This window comes from Medicago truncatula, chromosome 2, assembly GCF_003473485.1.
Source record: "Medicago truncatula cultivar Jemalong A17 chromosome 2, MtrunA17r5.0-ANR, whole genome shotgun sequence".
NCBI lineage: Eukaryota > Viridiplantae > Streptophyta > Magnoliopsida > Fabales > Fabaceae > Medicago > Medicago truncatula.
The window spans coordinates 10,798,140-10,818,076 of record NC_053043.1 but is presented as its reverse complement, the minus strand read 5'-3'; the positions used below and the strand labels follow the sequence as shown (position 1 = coordinate 10,818,076).

Genomic DNA, 19,937 nt, shown 5'->3' with positions numbered 1-19,937 from the left:
GGAATGAAACTCAGAATTAAATCAATAATGATATTATTATTTTTGAGAAAGAGGGTGTGAAAATAATGTTATTATAATTAAATGTGGGGTGTAATGGAATGGAATCGTAAAAGAGAAATGATATTTGTACAACCATTTTATGACAATCTTTTGACAATTCTCTCTTTCATACTCACATTATGTTTTTATTCTCTCTCTTCCTTTTTCTCTTTCCATTGTTTTTGACCAATAGAAAGAGAGGAAAAGGAAGTTGTCATGATAGTTGTCAAAAATGGTTGTTCAAATATCACTACTCAACATAAAATGGAGCCAATAAGGGTTGTACAAGGTGTAGGGTGGACAAAGGACGAGTTAAGATGAATTTTTTGTGAGTTTTATTGAAGTTATTTGTAGTTTGTTTGGAGTCTTATATTGTTTAGATTCATTCTTAGACGATTGAGTGTATAGATGTGTTTTGACATTTTTATTCATTTAACTAGTTTTTAGAACGAGATCCAAGTTCATTTAACAACATGAAACTTAACTCTAACATTTGTTTGGAGTCAATTTTTAGATCCAAACATAACCTTAAATCCAATCAAACTCGATGATGTTTGTATCCAATAAGACACGATCATATAGTGTCTTGTCAAAAAATCTAACATAGTGTGATATAGTTGAGAGATAACTAAGTTTCTTAAGCATGTAATTATAAGTTAGATCTGTAATTGATATGTATAGAACATCTTTTTGTTGGAAGAGATCAATTGTTTAAGTAATCTCTCTATATCAAATGTCCTTGGTTTCAGGATGAAGATACTTTAGGGTAAAAAAAAAAAAAAAAAAACTCGACCATGAATCAATTAAATCCATATTTGAGATATTGTTCATGACATGTTCATTTCAAACATATTAACCACAATTTATTTAGAATATTTATTGATCTCTATTTCACAATTTAGATTCCTCAAAATTGTTGATTTAGAGATAACCGGATATTTTTGTTAGGCTTAAATATGGAAATGATTCCTACAAATATTTGGCGTTTTGATTTTAGTCCTTATAAAAAAAAATTGGTTTTAGTCCCAGTAAATATAGAATATTTGGTTTTGGTCATTGGTATTTTGTTTTAATCCTTGTAAAATCATTTCATATTGAAATTGGTCTCTATAATATTCATTTTAGTCCTCATTTTGATGAACTAAAATCAAATATTCTACATATTACAAGGACCAAATCCAATATGAATCAATTTTACAAGGACTAAAACAAAGTACCAAGGACCAAAACCAAATTTTTTATATTTGCAGGGATTAAAACCAAAAAAATATTTTTACAGGGACTAAAACCAAAATGTCAGATGTTTGCAGAGACTATTTTCATATTTAAGCTTTTTTTAATGAATAAAAACTTTCAATTTAATGAATATTTACTATTTCTTTATTTAGTTAATAAAACTTTCAATTTTAAGAACTTATTTGTTAGTATTTGGTTAATTTTGGTGTCCTACTCTTATTAACTTGTGACCGGGACTCTTATTAACTAAATAAAGAAATAGTAAATCTCCAAAGGGATAGTGAGATTTGATGCTGCATAAGGAATGCTTGTCGGGTAAGATAATACAGACAAAAGCTAAGACCAAATTTGATCCACCATGGTATCTTTTTTTTTTTTTTTTTTTGAGCAAAGGCAAAGTTAGTTCATTTCATTAAAAATTAACGGATACAAAGTAGGTGTTACATGATGAAAGATATGAGGGCTAGGGTGAGATAGTGATGCTCTAGCAATATTATGAGCAACTCTATTTGCTTGCCTCCTAACATACGACACTACAAAGTCGGGTCTACTAAGAAGTAACCTTCTACAATGAGTTACAAGATCACCGAACTCGTTGATGGGAATAGTGGCGGCGGCAATAGCATCAGATAAGATTTTTGAATCGGTCTCAAACATGATGTCAGTATGTCACGCATTCCATGTGAGATAGCCACTTTGATAGCATCTAGAAGGCCTAAAGACTCAGCCTCTAAAACAGTGGCTGATGAGTAGTAGAAGTCTGATTTGCCAAGTAATAATACACCCATAGAGTCACGGAAACACATACCATACCCCATAACAGAGTTATTGTCGAAAGCAGCTGCATCTACATTACATTTGATCATGCCAACCGGTGGTTTGATCCAAGCGTGCTCTGAATTTTTGTTGTGGATTGATGCCTTTGCTCGTTGCATACAACTCCATTCATTTAGTGCGTCCTTTGCGCGAGTGACTATATATGAGGGAGAGGTATCTTCACCTATACTAAATTACTAATTGGATACTACTTTAATTCACCCCATTTAACGACTTTTTATAGAAAAATATGCAAAGTATCAATTTAATTAATGAACCATGCCATGTTACTTTTTATATTATTAACTTATGACTTAATTACCTTTTTCAGCCATTTAACTTATTTTTAAGGATTTAGATGGAAGCGATGGAAAAATTAGGAATGTAATTGAGTTTTCTTTGATTTTGCAGTAAGATTTTTTTACAAATTTAAGTTTTGTTAGTTTTTTAAAATGAAAAACGTTCATAGTCTTATGTTAGTTTCCAAATTATATTTATTTCAAGGGTTAATATGTCTTTACCATCCCTATAATTTGGCGAATTTCGATTTACCCCCTGTAAAAAAAATTGTTTAGATTTCAACCTTAAAAAATGAAAATTCTCCAAAAAAAAAACATCCCTAATCCCATCTGACACACTCCATTTGCTGACGTGGCACGCCACTGTGTAGTTAATTTAGTTTTTATTTTTTTTAACCTGACATGTGTGTAATTAATTAAAAAATTAATTTGATTTTTTTAAAAAAAAGATAAAAAATCTGAATTAATTTTCAAAAATTTTAATAATCTGAAGGGAAAAAAAATCAGTTTTTTTTTTCAAAAATTAAAAAAATAGAAAAAAAAAATTGGATTTTTTTTTAAATTAAAAAAAATCTGGAAAAAAAATAATGTATATATTAATTTTCGAAAAATTTATAAAAAAAATCCGAATTAAATTAAAATTATAAAAAAATCAAAAATATAAAGTTATCTATTTTTTATTTTGAAAATTAATTTCCAGAATTTTATTTTATTCGAAAATATAATCTAGGCAAATAACATGATACAATGGATATTGACACCGGTGTATAAGTCATGCTATACTGTTGAATAAAAAGTCTTTAATTTTATTCTTCAATATTTTTATTTTTTGTATAAAAAATCAAACTTTTTAATTTTGAAAGAAAAATCTGAACTTTTTTTAAAAAAAATTTGAAATATATTTTCTTATTATATTTTAAGTTCCTTTTTTTTCATTTTTCCGGTGTTGAAAAAAATCTAGAAATATATTAATTTTTTCATTTTTTGAATTTTTTATTAATTTTTTCATTATTTCTCATTTTTAAGAATCATAAATGTCACGTGTACCATATAAAAATAATTATACAGTCAGCGTGCCACGTCATCCGAAAAAGGTGACGCAGCGTGCCACATCAGCGAAAATGCACGGTCAGCTGGGTCATGGGTGTTTTTTAGAGAATCTTCATTTTTCAAGGTTGGAATCTAAACATATTTTTTTTACAGAAGGTAAACCAGAACTCACCCAAATTACAAAGGGTAAAGACATATTAACCTTTATTTCAATCCAATCTGTATACAACTCTGATTCTCAATGAAATGCAATGAATGTTTTATTGTCAAAGAAGTTGTTCTTTAGCTTAATAAAACATCACATTGATCCTTTAATTTTTTTTTTAAGAGAAGCTAAACTAATTCATCCTAATTGATATAGGATAAACCGAATCTCAGATTTTGAAGAAAAAAAAACACTTCAATATTTCAACTTAACACCATTGCATCAAGTTAAATGAGTTTTTCTTTAATTTTATTCTATTAACGATATTGGTACGTTTTAACCAAATCGTTAAACCAACTCCCCTTGACTCTATACATGACTCTCACGTAGAGCTGGCATAAGGTAGAGAATATGTTAAAAACTTTATAGCAAGCAATATCAATATTACTTAAATAAACAAAGGTAATATTACTTAAAATGAAATATGTTCATAGCAATCACGGTGTTCTTAAATAATTTTGGCGACAGGCCATTTTTTTTTAATGTTTTAGTTTTTACATAGGCTTTGGGAACAACCATTTTTAATATTTTTTTGTTTTTATTTTTGATTTTTTTTCGTTTAGTTTTATTTGGTTTTTTTAATGATTTTTAGGATTAAATGTTTTATAAAAAAACTAGCAACAGACTGTGGTCTGTACGTATTAAACGTCAAAACACGAATCATGCGTCAAATTATTTTATTATAAATTCTCTTATTCACCTTTAAGGTGAATTTATCTAACCGCTAGGCTATTTGACAAAAAAATTCTCTTATTATTATAATTTTTAAGATACATAAGAAAATCAATTTACTTAATTAATTAGTAATTAACTCCAAAGGCTTGGTTTAGTGGTAAAAAGACAGGTCTTGAATTCGAGAGAACCCGGGTCCGAGCCCCGCTAGTGCCTTTAGAGGGAGGTAAATGTAATTATCTTTGTAAGTGCTCTTTGAACCCGAAGGTATTCCCTGCCTTGGACTGGGGCACCATCCCCTCACCCTAAAATTTTTGTAACAAAAATAAATAAATTAGTGATTGACAATTGTAACTGTAACACCTCGTTTTCTCAATTTTAAAAAAATTTGCATAAACATCAGAGTAAACAACTAAAACAGGATGTCACGCTACTTTAAAAGATAAATAGAGTAGAATTACTATTTATTCAAATTATCTCATGTCAACAATTCAAATTTCATGGCAGCGGAAAACATTCATTAAACAACGTAATGGCACAACGGCCTCAACATAAACAACTTATTAAGAATTACATTTCAAATGGTTCACCAACATAAATTATAATAATACGTAACATATGGAAAACAACACAATATCCCCATCCCGTTACGTATCAGAGAGACCCTAAGACGGCGCGTGAGAGAGTCAACTCACTTCAACAGCTATTTCTGATTATCTGCACGTTACCCACGTAGAGGCAACATTCAAACAGAAAGGGTGAGATTTCACATTTAATAATAATAAGCATATAATTCATCAATAGAATTTAACAACACATAACAACATCTGTTCATCATTAGCATATTTAATAAACAGTCATTTAAGTAAGAGAACTTATCAACATAAACAACAATCAATTAAACAATGTTAATGCTTCACATAATTCCAACTATACATCATCAATTAACTTCAAATCATCATTAACAACGGTGCACATAATTTCTCAATAACAACTCATTAATTATTTCGACAACGACAACAGCAACGACTTTGCATCATAATATCATTTTTATCAACATATATATTCATATAGTAATACATTTAATCATTAATAACAACATATCACATCATAGTTATCAACATGTACATTCATATAAGAATTCAACTTCATATAACATCATATTCATCAACCATATACATTAATACGATAATTCATCAATAATGAAAACATCAGATAACATCATATTCATCAATCATAAACAACATCATATAACATCATATTCATCACATCATATACATTCATACAATAATTCATCAATAATGAACAACATCATATTCAACAACAATTAATAATATTAATACTTCACATAGTTCTTCATTAACAACTCATTGATAAATGACAACTTAACAACAACGACAATGCGACAACAACGACATTCACTCGACAATGCAACAACGACGACATCATCTCGACAATCCAACTACAACAACTTAATCATGCATGTGGTACCAACCAGGCATCAAGCCCCCAACATATAGAGCATAAATATACTCACAGGGCTTCAAGCCCCCAACGTATAGAGCAAATAGGCTCACAGGTTTCACGTAATCCTTATTTTCTAATTCTAACTCTCTCTTTTATATAAATCATTAACCTACTTATTTTCTCTTATTTTCAAACCTACCCTCAAAGTCTCAATATTCTATTCTAATATATATATAATATAAAATATTTCTATAACAAATAACAAATATATCTCTATAACAAATATATTTCTATAATATATATTTCTACACCAAATAACATATATATTTATACATCAAATAACATATATATTTTATTAATAAATACCTACATATAACATAACAAAATATCACTCATCAAAATAAATCTACTAAATTATAAAAAGACATCTAAACTCAATAAAATAAATAAATAATAAAATAGGGCGTTACAGTAACGTGTATAAATTCTACATCAATATTATCTACTGACTTTTATTTTTTAAAGCAAGGGTTTTTATTTTTATTTTTACAATTTTTTATCAATATTAAAAATCAAAAACCCTTATATACCAGTAAAAAATAAGCTTATAAGAAAATTCCATGTCATTGTTTATTAATTTTTTTATAAAATGTATGGTCTAGAATTAAAGTTGAATATAAAATTCAACTCAAAATTTTTATAGGGGGTGTCCCACATTAAAACCTATTTGAAGAGCCTATAGAATTTATAGGGGTGTCTCACATAAAAAAAAGTTCAAGAACATTTTATTGAGTTAGTTTTTTTTTCATTGTACTTCTTTTTAAAAAAAAGTTTAAATATGAGTTTTTTTTTTTTACAAGAGGCTAAATATGAGATGTTCTACCCGATTTTTCAACATTTTACGGCTGCACTTGAGCATCAATTATTTTGCATTAATAAAAGCTCTAATTTTGTGAAGGATTAAAATTACCGTTAAAATTTTATATCGACTAAGCTTAAAAACTTGTGATTTGTATGATTAAAAACTAATTAATCCATGATAAATGTGTTAACATGAATTTTGTTCATAAAATCCTTTGGGAAAAAAATTCATGGATCATTAATATGGTTGATAGTATTGTCACAAAGAAGAAATTGAGTACGGGTGTTATACTAATTTTTAATACTGTTTAGTAGTCTTTGAATCTTTTTGTCGATATCATTTCTTTGGCGTAATGTAATTTGTAATCATAAGTTGTTTGTCATTTGTTTAATATCTATTGCATGTTGTATGTTTATCTACTTTGTTGTTTTAACGATTATATCAACTTAAATTTTGATGTCATTATTTATTTTGTTTTATTTAAATTACATTGTTCAATAATAGATACATTAACCCGTGCGTACGCACGGGTATCACACTAGTTCAATAACAATAGGCCAATTGTTCATATATTGTGTTTATAGCCCATTAAATAAAATAAAATTAAACCTATATAATGTGGGGTCGCAATTTTTATTCAATTTTTAAAACCAAAAAGTTAACAATAGGTTGCAAGTAACCCATCTCAACCACTCAATATTTTTATTAATATATCAATGATCAAGAATAACTTTTCCCATGGTGAAAAATGATTAAACCTTCCCATGGTAAATGTCACCTACTTTTTATGCATGTATTAAGTATTTGGGTATGTTCTTTAAACAATATATGTTTGTGATAGATTTTATTTTACTTCAATATTTTTCTTTTTGGCACAATTTGAAGAGTGTTGCTTGATGATTCTCATAAGATGAAGACTTGAAACGCATCTCCAATAAATGGGTGAATGCATCCCAAGTGGATAGTTGATTATTAGCACGCATCCAGTTATACCAAGTGCAGGTCCTTGTAAGAAGAAAAAAAAGGTGTAAGTGAGTCGTTGTCCTGGTGAAATTTGTGCTAATATGAAGTATTGGTTAATTTGGAAAATTCAATCAAGAACGTAGGATCCAATCAAATGGTAATGATTGGATTTTTTCAAGTTTTAGGCAAAGTGAGAATTGGTTTGAACTTCTAGAAAGATCAACATTGATTTCTGGTTTTAAATTTTAGTCATTTCATAGGCTAACAATTCCTTTATTTGACTCATACATTCATCGAATATACATTCATGCACTATTTCAGGTTTGGAAGGCACGACGAACAAGGATGAAAGCACCAAATAATACAAGTCAAAATGTTCAAGAATACAATTTTAAGAGAAAAGTTGCATAAATAAATGCTTTACCACTTTCGAGCAATGGGTGCTCCTAGATTAGATATATTTCTTGATATAAGAACATCAAGCAACTGATAGTTGGAAATAAAAGAACTAATCAAATGATGAATCTCATATCTCCATGATGATGATTATTATGAGTGGAGATAAATTGAAAGAAAGTCATTCAAATGAATGAGATGCTTGAAGAGAAGAGTGACAATTTGCAACTGTGGCGGTATGTAATCGGTAAAAATAATAAGGTCACTTTCAGAGTCGTAAATGAATGAGGTGTTTTTTTTTATTAGCATATGATAGATACGTGTGGGAGAAGCCAAATGTATACCCCAAATATTTGGTTGCTTCTAGGGTTGGCAATGAACCAAGCCAACTTGAATAAAGTTTGGAATTTGACTCGATAATTAACTTGTTGAATTCAAATAAACGTAAAACTCCCTAAATTTTTTAGGCTTAATTGCACTTTTGGCCCCCTATCTTTTCAAAAGTTGCGGTTTTGACCCCCTAACTAATTAAAATACAAAACAGCCCCTATGTATTGGATCTTTGGCAGTTTTGGCCCCCAAGGCCACTTTTGACTTAGTCTTCGCTGACGTGGCACCCACATCCCTTAAGTGAGGTGCCACGTCAGCGAAGACTAAGTCAAAAGTGGCTTTGGGGGCCAAAATTGCCAAATATCTAATACATAGGGGTTGTTTTGTATTTTAATTAGTTAAAAATCAAAAGCACAACTTTTAAAAAGATAGAGAGGTAAAAGTGCAATTAAACTAATTTTTTAACATTGTTACATGTTTAAACATGGGTTCCAAACTCTAATCTCTATCTTCTTTATACTAAACAATACATCACTTTTCATTTATTTTCTCACATTTCTCATAATATCCCTTACATATTTATCTCTTCTTAATTTTTTTTTTCCACAACCAATCACACTTACATATTGTAAAATTTTGTTGATCTCTTTCCTCTTACCTCTATGTACCTTGAACTTGTAATATCACTCAATTAACATCTTTCCTCTTACATGGACAAACTATTCCTCTTACATGGACAAAATAATCTCCTATTATTTCTTTAATGATATATATTATAATGAGGTCAATCTAAGGTGAGGAATCAAACATCTTATTTTGTACCAACCAACAATTAGGTGATGCCATGTGATCACTGAACAGTTTAATTTTTATCTACTAATTTTTTTTATTTATATAAAAACAATCAATTTATATATAAAATTCTAAATTATTTGCATAATCTTATTCTTATACTATATTAATAAAATAAGGATCTTGTTAACCAGTATTCTCATAGCAATGGTTAAGAAAATCAAAAATAGTAGTTTTACATTGAAGATTACAATTTTTAAACTTTTAAAAAATTGAATTCATCACTTTTTACCACTTCCTCACACAATATTTATATTATTGCTCCTTTAACCAATGTCCTAAGAGTGATGTTTAACGTTTCCCATAAAATAAAAATAGAGTATAGTATAAGAATCACAGGCTAGATAATAATAGCAACAATAGAATAATAGTACCAAATTCCAACCACTTTACAGATAAGGAGTATGGTAATGGTACCTTCATACACACACACTCTCTCTCTCAAAGTCAATGAATGACCTATGAATGAGGGTCCATATTGATTTGTCCCAAAAATTCGATTTTGATTGTTGGGTCTTATAGTATCATCACACACACCCTCTTGTGAATCCCATTCTTCAAATTATTCACTTCTATTTTTCTACTTTGATTCATCAATTGGGTCCAAAAGGGTCATCATTTTTGTAATTTTTTTATTGGGAATTGTTCTTGTTGCTAAAAAAATTGATTTTTTAGGTCAATTTGTTGATGGGCCATGCTGAAATTTGAGATTTTGTTGTAATTGAAAATCTCTGGTATTTTTTTATTTTTGGAAATGGAGGATCAACCTTTTTTAGATTATAAACCATTTGTTAATGATGAGGAGGAGGAAGAAGAAGATGAGTTTTGCAGTTGCTGTGAAGATGCAGAAGAAAGAGATGATGAAGAAAGAGAAGAAGAACAAGAAGAGTGGAAAGAAACTGAGGAGAAAGTGGTGGAAGGGTTGAAGGAAGAACTTGATGAATTTTCAGTAAGAATGTTCTTTAAGGGATTATCAATTACTGGTGTTGAAAATTCAACTTCAGGGTTTTCTGGAATTGGAGTGTTTATGGAAAGATCATCAAATCTTCCTCCTATAAGGGTGCAGAAAAGGCTTGATTTTTATGCTGAGGAGCCTATGGTTGATTACTTGGCACTCATGGATGGGTTGTTAGAAGCTTTGCAGAACAAGATCCGTAGGGTTTATGCTTTCACAGATTCTGAGTTGTTATTTAAGGTTAGTGAGTGATTCAGTAATTGAACTTAAGATTTATTTGTTGTGACAATTACAATTTATGTATATTGATGAATATTCTGACAAACCCTATAATTGTTAAATTGAAAATCACTTGTACTTTATTTATTTACTTTTTAGCATTACTCTGTTTTGATATACACCTTAATTAAGCCCTTATAACAAAAGCTAATAAGCGCTTATGTAAATGTTATTTCTAGAGCAACTGATAAAATAAAGTCAAATAGTTTTCGTATAAGATAGTTGTTTTAATAAACTATCATGGTAAGCTTATAGAAATAGGCTGAAAGGAGCGTATGACCATGTAATAAGTTGTTTTCATATGCTCTACCAAACATGCAATAAACAAACTCAAATAAGTCAATCCAAACAACCGTGTATGTCTGTTTAAAGCGTTGCCTTGTTATTTTTGCCGCCAGTTGTTTAGGTATGCTTCTCAGTGTCATGTTTTACTTTTGTGGATGAACTCTGAGGTAAGCATTATAATATTTTCTGTTGCATACTCTAAAGTCTTGGTCAATTCTTGGGCGTGCTTAAATGTGCAATGGTATTTTCATTTCAAATTTTATATTTTCTTATTGTAATTTGTATCTTGAATGTATATCATTTACTTCTGATTTCCTTGATCTGAATTTTCCTCTCTTTGGACCCCTTGTTTAGTTTCTTTAGTTTGCATATGATATTGTTTTAAGAGGTTTGTGTTCTAGAAGCCATGCTTTGACATAACCTCTATTAACTCTTAACTGTGTGTTTTTAGCATGCCCTTGTCTTTAACTATGTTTGTTTGAATGTGGATTTTTTTGACAGATAACGGCTGAGAAAAATTTGGACATGCCGCTTTTGATGGCACTGAGAGAAAGGATTTTGGAACATGCCAATAATTTTGAAACTTTTGATCTGAAGCTTATACCAAGCATTGATCTTGAGCAGCCAATGCAGTTGGCCACAGTAGCTATGGGGCTCGTCACTTTTCCAGTAAATGACGAAAAATTGCTCGAGAACTGTTCTATTTGTTGCGACGACAAGCCAGTGCCAATGATGATTACCTTGAAATGTTCACACACATTCTGTTCACATTGCTTGAGGTCCTATGCTGACGGTAAACTACAATGTTGTCAAGTCCCTATAAGATGTCCTCAACCAGGATGCAGATATTGTATCTCTACACCCGAGTGCAAATCTTTTCTTCCATTCATCTCCTTTGAATCTCTCGAGAAAGCCCTTTCAGAAGCAAATATTGCCCAGTCAGAAAGATTTTATTGTCCATTTCCAAATTGTTCTGTTCTCCTTGATCCTTGCGAGTGTTTATCAGCAATGGACGGTTCATCTAGTCAGTCGGACAATTCTTGTATCGAGTGTCCTGTTTGTCAGAGGTTTATCTGCGTGGGCTGTGGTGTTCCTTGGCATTCTTCCATGAGCTGTGAAGAATTTCAGAGTTTGCCGGAAGAGGAGAGAGATGCTTCTGACATTACCTTGCATCGTCTTGCTCAGAATAAAAGGTGGAAGCGTTGTCAGCAGTGTCGTATAATGATTGAGCTTACTCAAGGTTGTTACCACATGACATGCCGGTAAGACACAACTTCTCTTTATTTGAAAATGAAAAGAAAATGCTGGTTCATTTTATATGCATTTTGCTAACCATATACATATACTCACCTTCCCCGAACATGCATCACAACTACTCTTGCCACATAGGCAGTTGGCTACTTCCCCATCTCTCCCCTAAATATGACCAGGTGCATCACACTTCATACTTTGATTAGGCGTATCCTTCCTTTTGGGCCTCATCTCATAAGCCTTGTTAATTTAGGATTTGGGTTTGCTTCAATTTCTGTTTGAGAATTACACCACTTGACATTTTTATGTTGCTTAGAAATTGGGTTGGGCCAAACGCAACCCTACGAAACCGGCTTATAAGGTGAGAGATGCCTCTTACTTATAAGCACCCACCACACCCCTCTCATGTCCATGATTGGACCTAGAGCGTGACTTGAGTGGTCTGATAGTGGGTGGTGCTACGGAGAATTTTGGAGCTCTAATACCAACTTAGAATTTTGGTTGTACTTGGCCCTTGGGCCTAACTCAATCCCACAAAAGTGGTTTGTAAGGCGATGCATGTCTCCCACTTATAAACATATATTCATATCATATCTCAATCAATGCGGGACTCTCAATAGTAACCTTAATACAAATGAGAAATGATATTTGTACAATCAACGTGGTTTGCGACAACATTGTGTTCTTACTCTTTCTATTGTTTGTCTCCAAAGAAGAGGAAAAAAAGGCTGTCCCAAAAATGGTTATACAAATATCATTTCTCGGTTATATATGTAATGTTCAGACCTCAATATCAGTTTCAGATTACTATACTCAATGAAATCTACGACCCAGTGCACTCAATGTAATCTATGGCCTAATGCTGCAGGTTCAAATTGATTCAGATTACTGGGTAATTAGTTGGGACTGGGTAGTGAGTTCTATAATAGTATAGGTTCAAATTGATTCAGATTACTGGGTAATTAGTTGGGACTGGGTAGTGAGTTCTATAATAGTATATGTTTTCTGAACAAGGGCATTATTAGAATGATCAAATTTTCTTTCGTTTTGATAATACTGAAAGCAGAATAGTTTTATGAAACAACTAAAGCAAAAAACTAGGGGCTTGTGAACATTTTCTATTTTCATTTCTTGTTCTTGTTCTTATTAATTTGGTTGCAAAGGTGAGTAAACTAAATGTGCTGTATGGAAAGAGATAGATAAAGAGAGCTTGTTTCAATTGCTTTCACTATTATTAAATTGTTTATGGTTGGAGATATAAAAGGCATTACATGGATATTTTATTGGATAGATGTGAGAGAAGAGGATGTAAGATTTGAAAATAGTTTTGTGATCGGAAAGCTAAATAATTTTAAGGCTTGAGAAGAGCAAAGCTGAGTCTGCCAACTAACTTGCAGAAGTGGTCATCCTGAGATGATCAGCCATTTAGGTTACATTGATTTTAATAAGTTTTATTGGTGTAGGATAGATTATGTGCCGGTTTAAGGTGAACTCTATGCATCAAAGCTGAAAGTATTTTGTATTAGCTTGGGCTGGTAAAAAAGATAATATAATTACTGGGATCCATGTTATTCCACCTGCATTATCCACACTTGAGATGTCTAATCTGGATTGTGAGGGGATTGTTGAGATTCCCACGTCGACCAGAGATATGACCTATGTATTGCTTATAAAGCTTGGGCAATTCTTACCTTACAAGCTAGTTTTCTATGGTTGAGTTAGGACCAACTTTTTTTTTTAGAGTAGTTAGGACCAGCTTACATTTTAAGAATAATGTTTGAAACTGTTTAATGAATATGATCAGTACTGGCATTCATTGGCAGCGAAGAATGAACAGGAGCGAAGCACAGAACACTTCGTATTTGTGCCTGTTATGCACTTAATTCCTCTCTATCAAATTAATACTTTCAGTTATCTGAAATTGCTCAAGTATACTAGTAAATTTTCATTAGTGTTATTTAATAAGAGTAAGTGACCCTTTATGTTAATTTAATGAAAATAGATTAAGTCCTCGTGAGCTTAGCTCAGTTGGTAGGGACGATGCATAATATATGCAAGGTCCGGGGTTCAAACCCCGGCCACCACCAAAAAAAATTGAAAATAGAATAAGGGACATTTTCCAAATCCAAGATGGAATGAAATCGCTTAAATTAGGCTCAACCCTTGAATGTAGGATTGAACCTTTTTGTTCATTTAATGGAAACGTTGTAGACACCCTAGAAAACAATGTATTTTATGCTCAACGGTGGATCAAACCGGCATACTAACATATCAATTGGTATTACTGGAAGGAGATACTCCAGTGCCATATTTTATTTAGATTTATATGGTTAACTTTGGGTTAGAGCTACTAATATTTTCCTTCATTTTATTGGTACTTATTTACATTGCCTTTTTAGAGCTATATCCCTTTGATACCATATTAACTGATAACGATAAGATACAAGATCACGATTCAAAAAATAGCCTTGCCATTTGCATGTTGATAACTTTGTTCTAAGGTTTAAAGTATGTTGTATATTTGATAATGATATGATAGATTGTTGAGAAGTTTAGAAGTCTATGTTGAATTTCTTTAGTATAACATAAGCAGACACTTCTATGTAGCACTATGAAGTGGCATGTCTAATGTCTAACACATGTCGTGGTTGTATTCAAATATTTCATTTTCCCAAATTATTATTGGTGTCGTCGTGTCAATGTCCTGTTTAATGTCCATGTCCATGTCATTGCTTCATGGGTCACAATAGTTTTGATTTCATGTGTCTAAATTTTCAGGTGCGGTCATGAGTTCTGCTATTCTTGTGGTGCTGAGTACAGGGACGGCCAACAAACATGTCAATGTGCATTCTGGGATGAAGACAGCTTGACAAACTCCCTTCAAGAATCAGAACAATGGTCATGGGAGACTTCTATGATCATGGATGCGTACTCAGATCAAGAACGGTCGCAACTTGCGCTTATACAACGGTTCCTTGATGGAGGTTTTAGTCTCAGTGACCATAATCCCTATCAATCTCCTCCTCCTCAATGTACAGAATCATTTGTGGACCCTTTGAAGGATCTTCATCAACTTCCATGGCTAGAGAGATTTGTGTCTGTGATAAGTGACAACTATTATGAAGATTACATGCAATAAAATTGTGCTACATCTTATACCGCGTGTTCGGATTGTGGGTGAGTTTGGCGGAATCACGATGTGTTACCATGATTTTTGCAAAAGCTACACTTTTGAGCTTCAAACAAAATCACGGTGAGTGTGGCAGCAACATGATGTCTCCGTGACTTTCGCAAAAACTGCACTTTGGAGCTTCAACAAAATCACGGTGTCATTGTGATTTTGTCAAACACATTGTTAATCCAAACATGCAAATAGTTAGTTCATCAAAAACCTCGTACAATCACTTGTAGAAAGGGTTTCTCACTGAGGTGTGGTAACACCGTGTCATGTGACTTATTTTATGTTCTACAATTTGATATCTTTGACCTAAGGTTCATGGATATTGTATTAAGGTGAACAACTTGTTCATGATGACTCTCTTTAGAGAAAGTAAAAGAAGAAAAAGCAACATTGAAAAGAGAAACTAGTTTGTTTGTGATTTGGAAATAATACAATGTTAGCCAATTGAAAGAAATTCCAGATTATTTTTTTCATCTTCTAATGATGTCTTAGTAGAAGCCTGTAAGGTCTACAAAAAAAAAAAATGTACGCACATATTCCTTAGGGAAAGTCTTTGGTTTAATCTGTTGTGAAAAATAAATTCCTTGATATTAAACTGAAATACTACTTTTTTCGATTTTCATTAACCAATAACTAATTAACTAACTACATATATTGATGACATTTGCAGTTTTTAATATACTCGTTAAATATTTTAAAATCTTACAATTAATATTATTCAAATATCTTTGTAAATCTATCATTAATATTGTTTTTTTTATAATAAATCAGGGACGGATCCAGAAATTTTAGAAAGTGGGGTCAAGATCGTTTATCATTATATATTTAAACAAAAATATATAAAACCATAACCATTAAAATGATGAAGTCATTACCATTAAGCAAAATAGTGAAAATTACAAAAAGTATATGACTATATCAAAAAACTAAAGACACGAAGAATTACAATTTCCCTCTTCGTGACGTCATATTTTGAAAGCGTTGCAAGATTTTTTCATTTTCAACACTATAAAATATATCACTCTCAATGTATGTTACCAAACAACCATTCAAAAACTCATCTCCCATACGGTTGCGCAATTGATTCTTCACAAATTTCATAGCAGAGAAACTCCTTTCAACAGTTGCAGTAGCCACAGGTAAAAGTAATGCTAACTTCAAAAGTAAATACACCATTAGATAAGCAATATGTCTTCTAGTTTCCACCATCTTTCTTGAAAGATCACTAATCCCATCTAAATTAGAAAACTGTTCACATGAACGAACATCCATGATATAATTTTCAAGTTGATTGCCTATTCCCGTAAGCTCCAAAGAAGAAAATTCTGATGGATAAAATCGAGCCAAATTAACCAACTTCTCCTTGTCAAATGCAAAAAATGAATCTCTTGGATTTAAGCTTGCTACACAATAAGCAATTCACTACTCACCTCGATGAATCGATTATTAAGCTCTTGAAGTTGTCTATCAATCACATGCTCAACTTGAAAGTGATACAAGTTTGAAACCTTTTGAAGTTTACGCCTTGGTTTTCCTTGTAACATGAATGCATCATCCATATTTACAATGTCAATATTTTGCTTCTCACAAAACAATGACACTTCACATAGTAAATTATGTCAGCCATCTTCTCTCATCTTTTGCAATCTATTCTTTGAAACTTTAACTAATGACATAGCATTTACAATATCTTGATCTTTTCTTTCAATGTATAAAGTAAATGTAGTACTACTATTTTTAACAAATATAATATAATAGTTTATATTGTTTGTCTCAAGTGTATAAATTGAGTTATGTGTGAGCAACCTAAAAAATTAAAGTGGGGTTTTCTTAAAGAAGAATATTATAGTGGGGTCAAACATATAAAAATATGGTATTATTGGTTAAAAAAATTGACAAAGAGTGGGGTCAGCTGACCCCAAAACCCTCTACTTGCATCCGTGCCTGTAATAAATTGCTAAAACATATTTATTTAATATATACAATGATGCAATAAAATTTACTTATATACGTATAGACGATCATTTTATTAATCTAACTATACTTTATTCTTTTAAGAAATTCTCTTTGTATTCGACCCCAAATATACTGAAGACAGGCCACACGCAACCCGATTCAGTCTTGCCATGGGTCATAAGTCACCGAATAACTACATGACCTTCTTGGATCGTGTAGAGGTAGATGATGTTAGCTTCAACCAATATGACCTTCATCATCAGACGTGTCCGTTTGATGATATAAGTTAGTTCTTTAGATGGATTGAGTGTGACCGCAAGATGAACTATCACCACTTGCTAGAGCTTGTGATGAAGTAATATGGACATATTCAAAGCACTCTAAGGCACCCCCTCAGTCGCACCAGAGCTAAATGCCTTTCAAATATATTAGACATTACAAGATTACTTGTTGCATGTTGTACCTGAAGACATGCGACAAGCTGTTTTGGGTTTCATGGTTCTACAAGATCTCTCATCCCATGCTATTGGCTCCTGCCTAGGCCGATAAATATGAAGGTCATGATAGAGTAGGAGAATGTCAATGAAACTCTGGATACTTTGCAGTTATGGAGGAGGATTAGGCTCTTGGCATTGGATGAGATGGAAATTGGTACCACTTACGATGATCTATATGGTATTGTAAATAAGATTGCTGAAGAAATGGATCTGATTATCTAGTGTTGAGTGAGGCGTGGGAGGAAGAGGAGGACGTATTCAGATTATACAGACGGACGGTTCTATAGTTATTTCTTTTTTATGTATTTTGATGTTTCCACCCGATTTTAATAACTTTGTTGTACATTAGTATTTTATTACCGCAACATTTATGTCACAAATTATGCATAAATTTGGTTATTTTCAACACGTTCCGTATGTATGTATATTAGTGTTTATGTCATAAACTTGGTTGAATGTTGAATAAGTTTGAGTTTTAAAGTGTATGAATTTGGTTGAATGTATTCAAAGTGTTACTATTTCGACTGTGTCGAATTTATGTTTGAACATATATGAATTTGGTTGAATATTTATATTGACAATGCAGCCTTATATTTTGTGTTATGTCCTTCAAGGTAGATCGGGTCCTAACTTCACGACAATGCAGCTTTAAAGAATTTATGAGGATAGTTGGACTGTGATTCAATTTCCTTGGTTCCAACTTCAACACGGTTATCAAATAGCTCCACTCGTGAACGTTGTTGACACGGTCACAAACTCCAATATCTCCATCTATTATCTAGAGAATTTGAACAATTTTGTTTAGTGATATTTCAAAACGAATAAAATAGTGGTATAGTGTGGTTAAAACTTCTTCTAGCAAAATGTTGCTAAAGTTTTCATATAAAAAAAAAAATGTTTCTACTAAAGTTGATGTTGAAGCCGTGTCGGTGTAAATAGTAAACGTAGTGGGTCTCAATTAAATAGAGAAAGATAATGGAACCAACGTAGTGAAAGCAAGATGTGACCCAAACTTGTCCCATTTCCATTATCTTTGACTTTCATCATTGTTGAAAGCGAAAATGTTGATTGCTCCTTAAGGTCAATCCATTCAATGACTTTGTTTTCTTCTCCCTCTTTTTCCATTTAAATTTTATGGATTTGGTGCATGTGAACTTCCATTGTCGCCCATTCAATTATGTATTCATAGATATAAACATAATATATTAAAGTTGATCTGTTCAGTGAAGATAAGAGAAATGTAGTGGTGATTCTCCGATAGAAATAGTTATTGTAGTGGTGGTGCGCAATGTTTTGACGTGGAGCAAGACAATCTTATACGATGGAGGAGAATGATGTCTGCATGCACGTTGACCCTCCAATGTTCAAGTCAGTATTAAAATGAGGTGAATTTATGTGAAAAATGGTGAATGAGTTGTACCGTGAGCATGACACTGAGTCGCACTTATATAGGCGAGGAGGTTGATAATACCACACTATTCAAAAAAATTACATCACACCATAGTACCACGTTCTTATAAGACAACTTATGAATTTTTATTTTTTTTAGGTTTTAACAATTTATGAATTTTAATGTTAATAATATGTGGTACCATAATATACTAATATTTTGACAAATTTCTTTTAAACAAATTGGGTATTTAATCAATTTAGGACTACTTGAATATTTAATTTGTTTCTCTAGCTTTCATTTAAAAAATAACTAATAATTTATAGTAAAAAATAAAATAAAATAATCGTATTTTTAAAAATTACATCACCACTTTATTAAAAAAAAAATTACATCACACCATAGTACCACTTTCTTATAAATGTTAATAATATGTGGTACAACATATGTTTAATTGAGTGGGATAGTGATGTGATGGACAAGGAAAGGAGAGAAGCAGCACAAACACAAAGATGGATGGTGGGGACAATGGGGACAAAGTTGCAGTGTTGGAGATTTGGATTTGGTAATAGGTAGTAGGATGGATGAGATGAGACTTGAGAGTGTTTATGAGATGAAAAACCCCACTCACTGCCATGGTATGCTGTCGTGGCCCTTTCTACTTTTAAGGCTAAATACAACCCAAACTCCAAGGTAGGAGTAAATTTTCAGCTTCAAAAAATAATTTCATTAGAATTCCATCAAAAGTGATAAAATAAATTTAGGGGAGGATCTCATGTGAACATTTGAGTTGGTAACTGCACGAATACTTTTAATGCATTCAGTCAATAATTTGTATGGTATACAAAATTAAATTGCACATATAAATACAAATACCTTCAACAAAATTTGTCCATATTGATAGCTTTATGATAGACATAGATAGGAGTATATGATACGTATATTTGGGATTACCC

General features: G+C 31.7%; 1 protein-coding gene across 1 annotated transcript; it reads left to right on the top strand.

Annotated features, from left to right (window-relative positions):
- The first annotated feature begins 9,553 nt into the window (after nucleotides 1-9,553).
- Nucleotides 9,554-15,619, top strand: LOC11414406 (E3 ubiquitin-protein ligase dbl4). Its single transcript, XM_003594408.4, has 3 exons — nucleotides 9,554-10,382; nucleotides 11,208-11,968; nucleotides 14,736-15,619. The coding sequence occupies exons 1-3, from the start codon at nucleotides 9,942-9,944 to the stop codon at nucleotides 15,094-15,096; spliced, it is 1,563 nt and encodes a 520-aa protein (XP_003594456.1). The 5' UTR covers nucleotides 9,554-9,941; the 3' UTR covers nucleotides 15,097-15,619.
- The last annotated feature ends 4,318 nt before the right edge of the window (nucleotides 15,620-19,937 follow it).

Excerpts from the sequence above, each read along its gene's own strand:
- LOC11414406 (XM_003594408.4), top strand. The coding sequence starts at position 9,942 with ATGGAGGATCAACCTTTTTTAGATTATAAACCATTTGTTAATGATGAG. Across the intron at positions 10,383-11,207 it reads ATTCTGAGTTGTTATTTAAG|ATAACGGCTGAGAAAAATTT; the intron begins GTTAGTGAGTGA and ends TTTTTTTGACAG. Across the intron at positions 11,969-14,735 it reads TGTTACCACATGACATGCCG|GTGCGGTCATGAGTTCTGCT; the intron begins GTAAGACACAAC and ends CTAAATTTTCAG.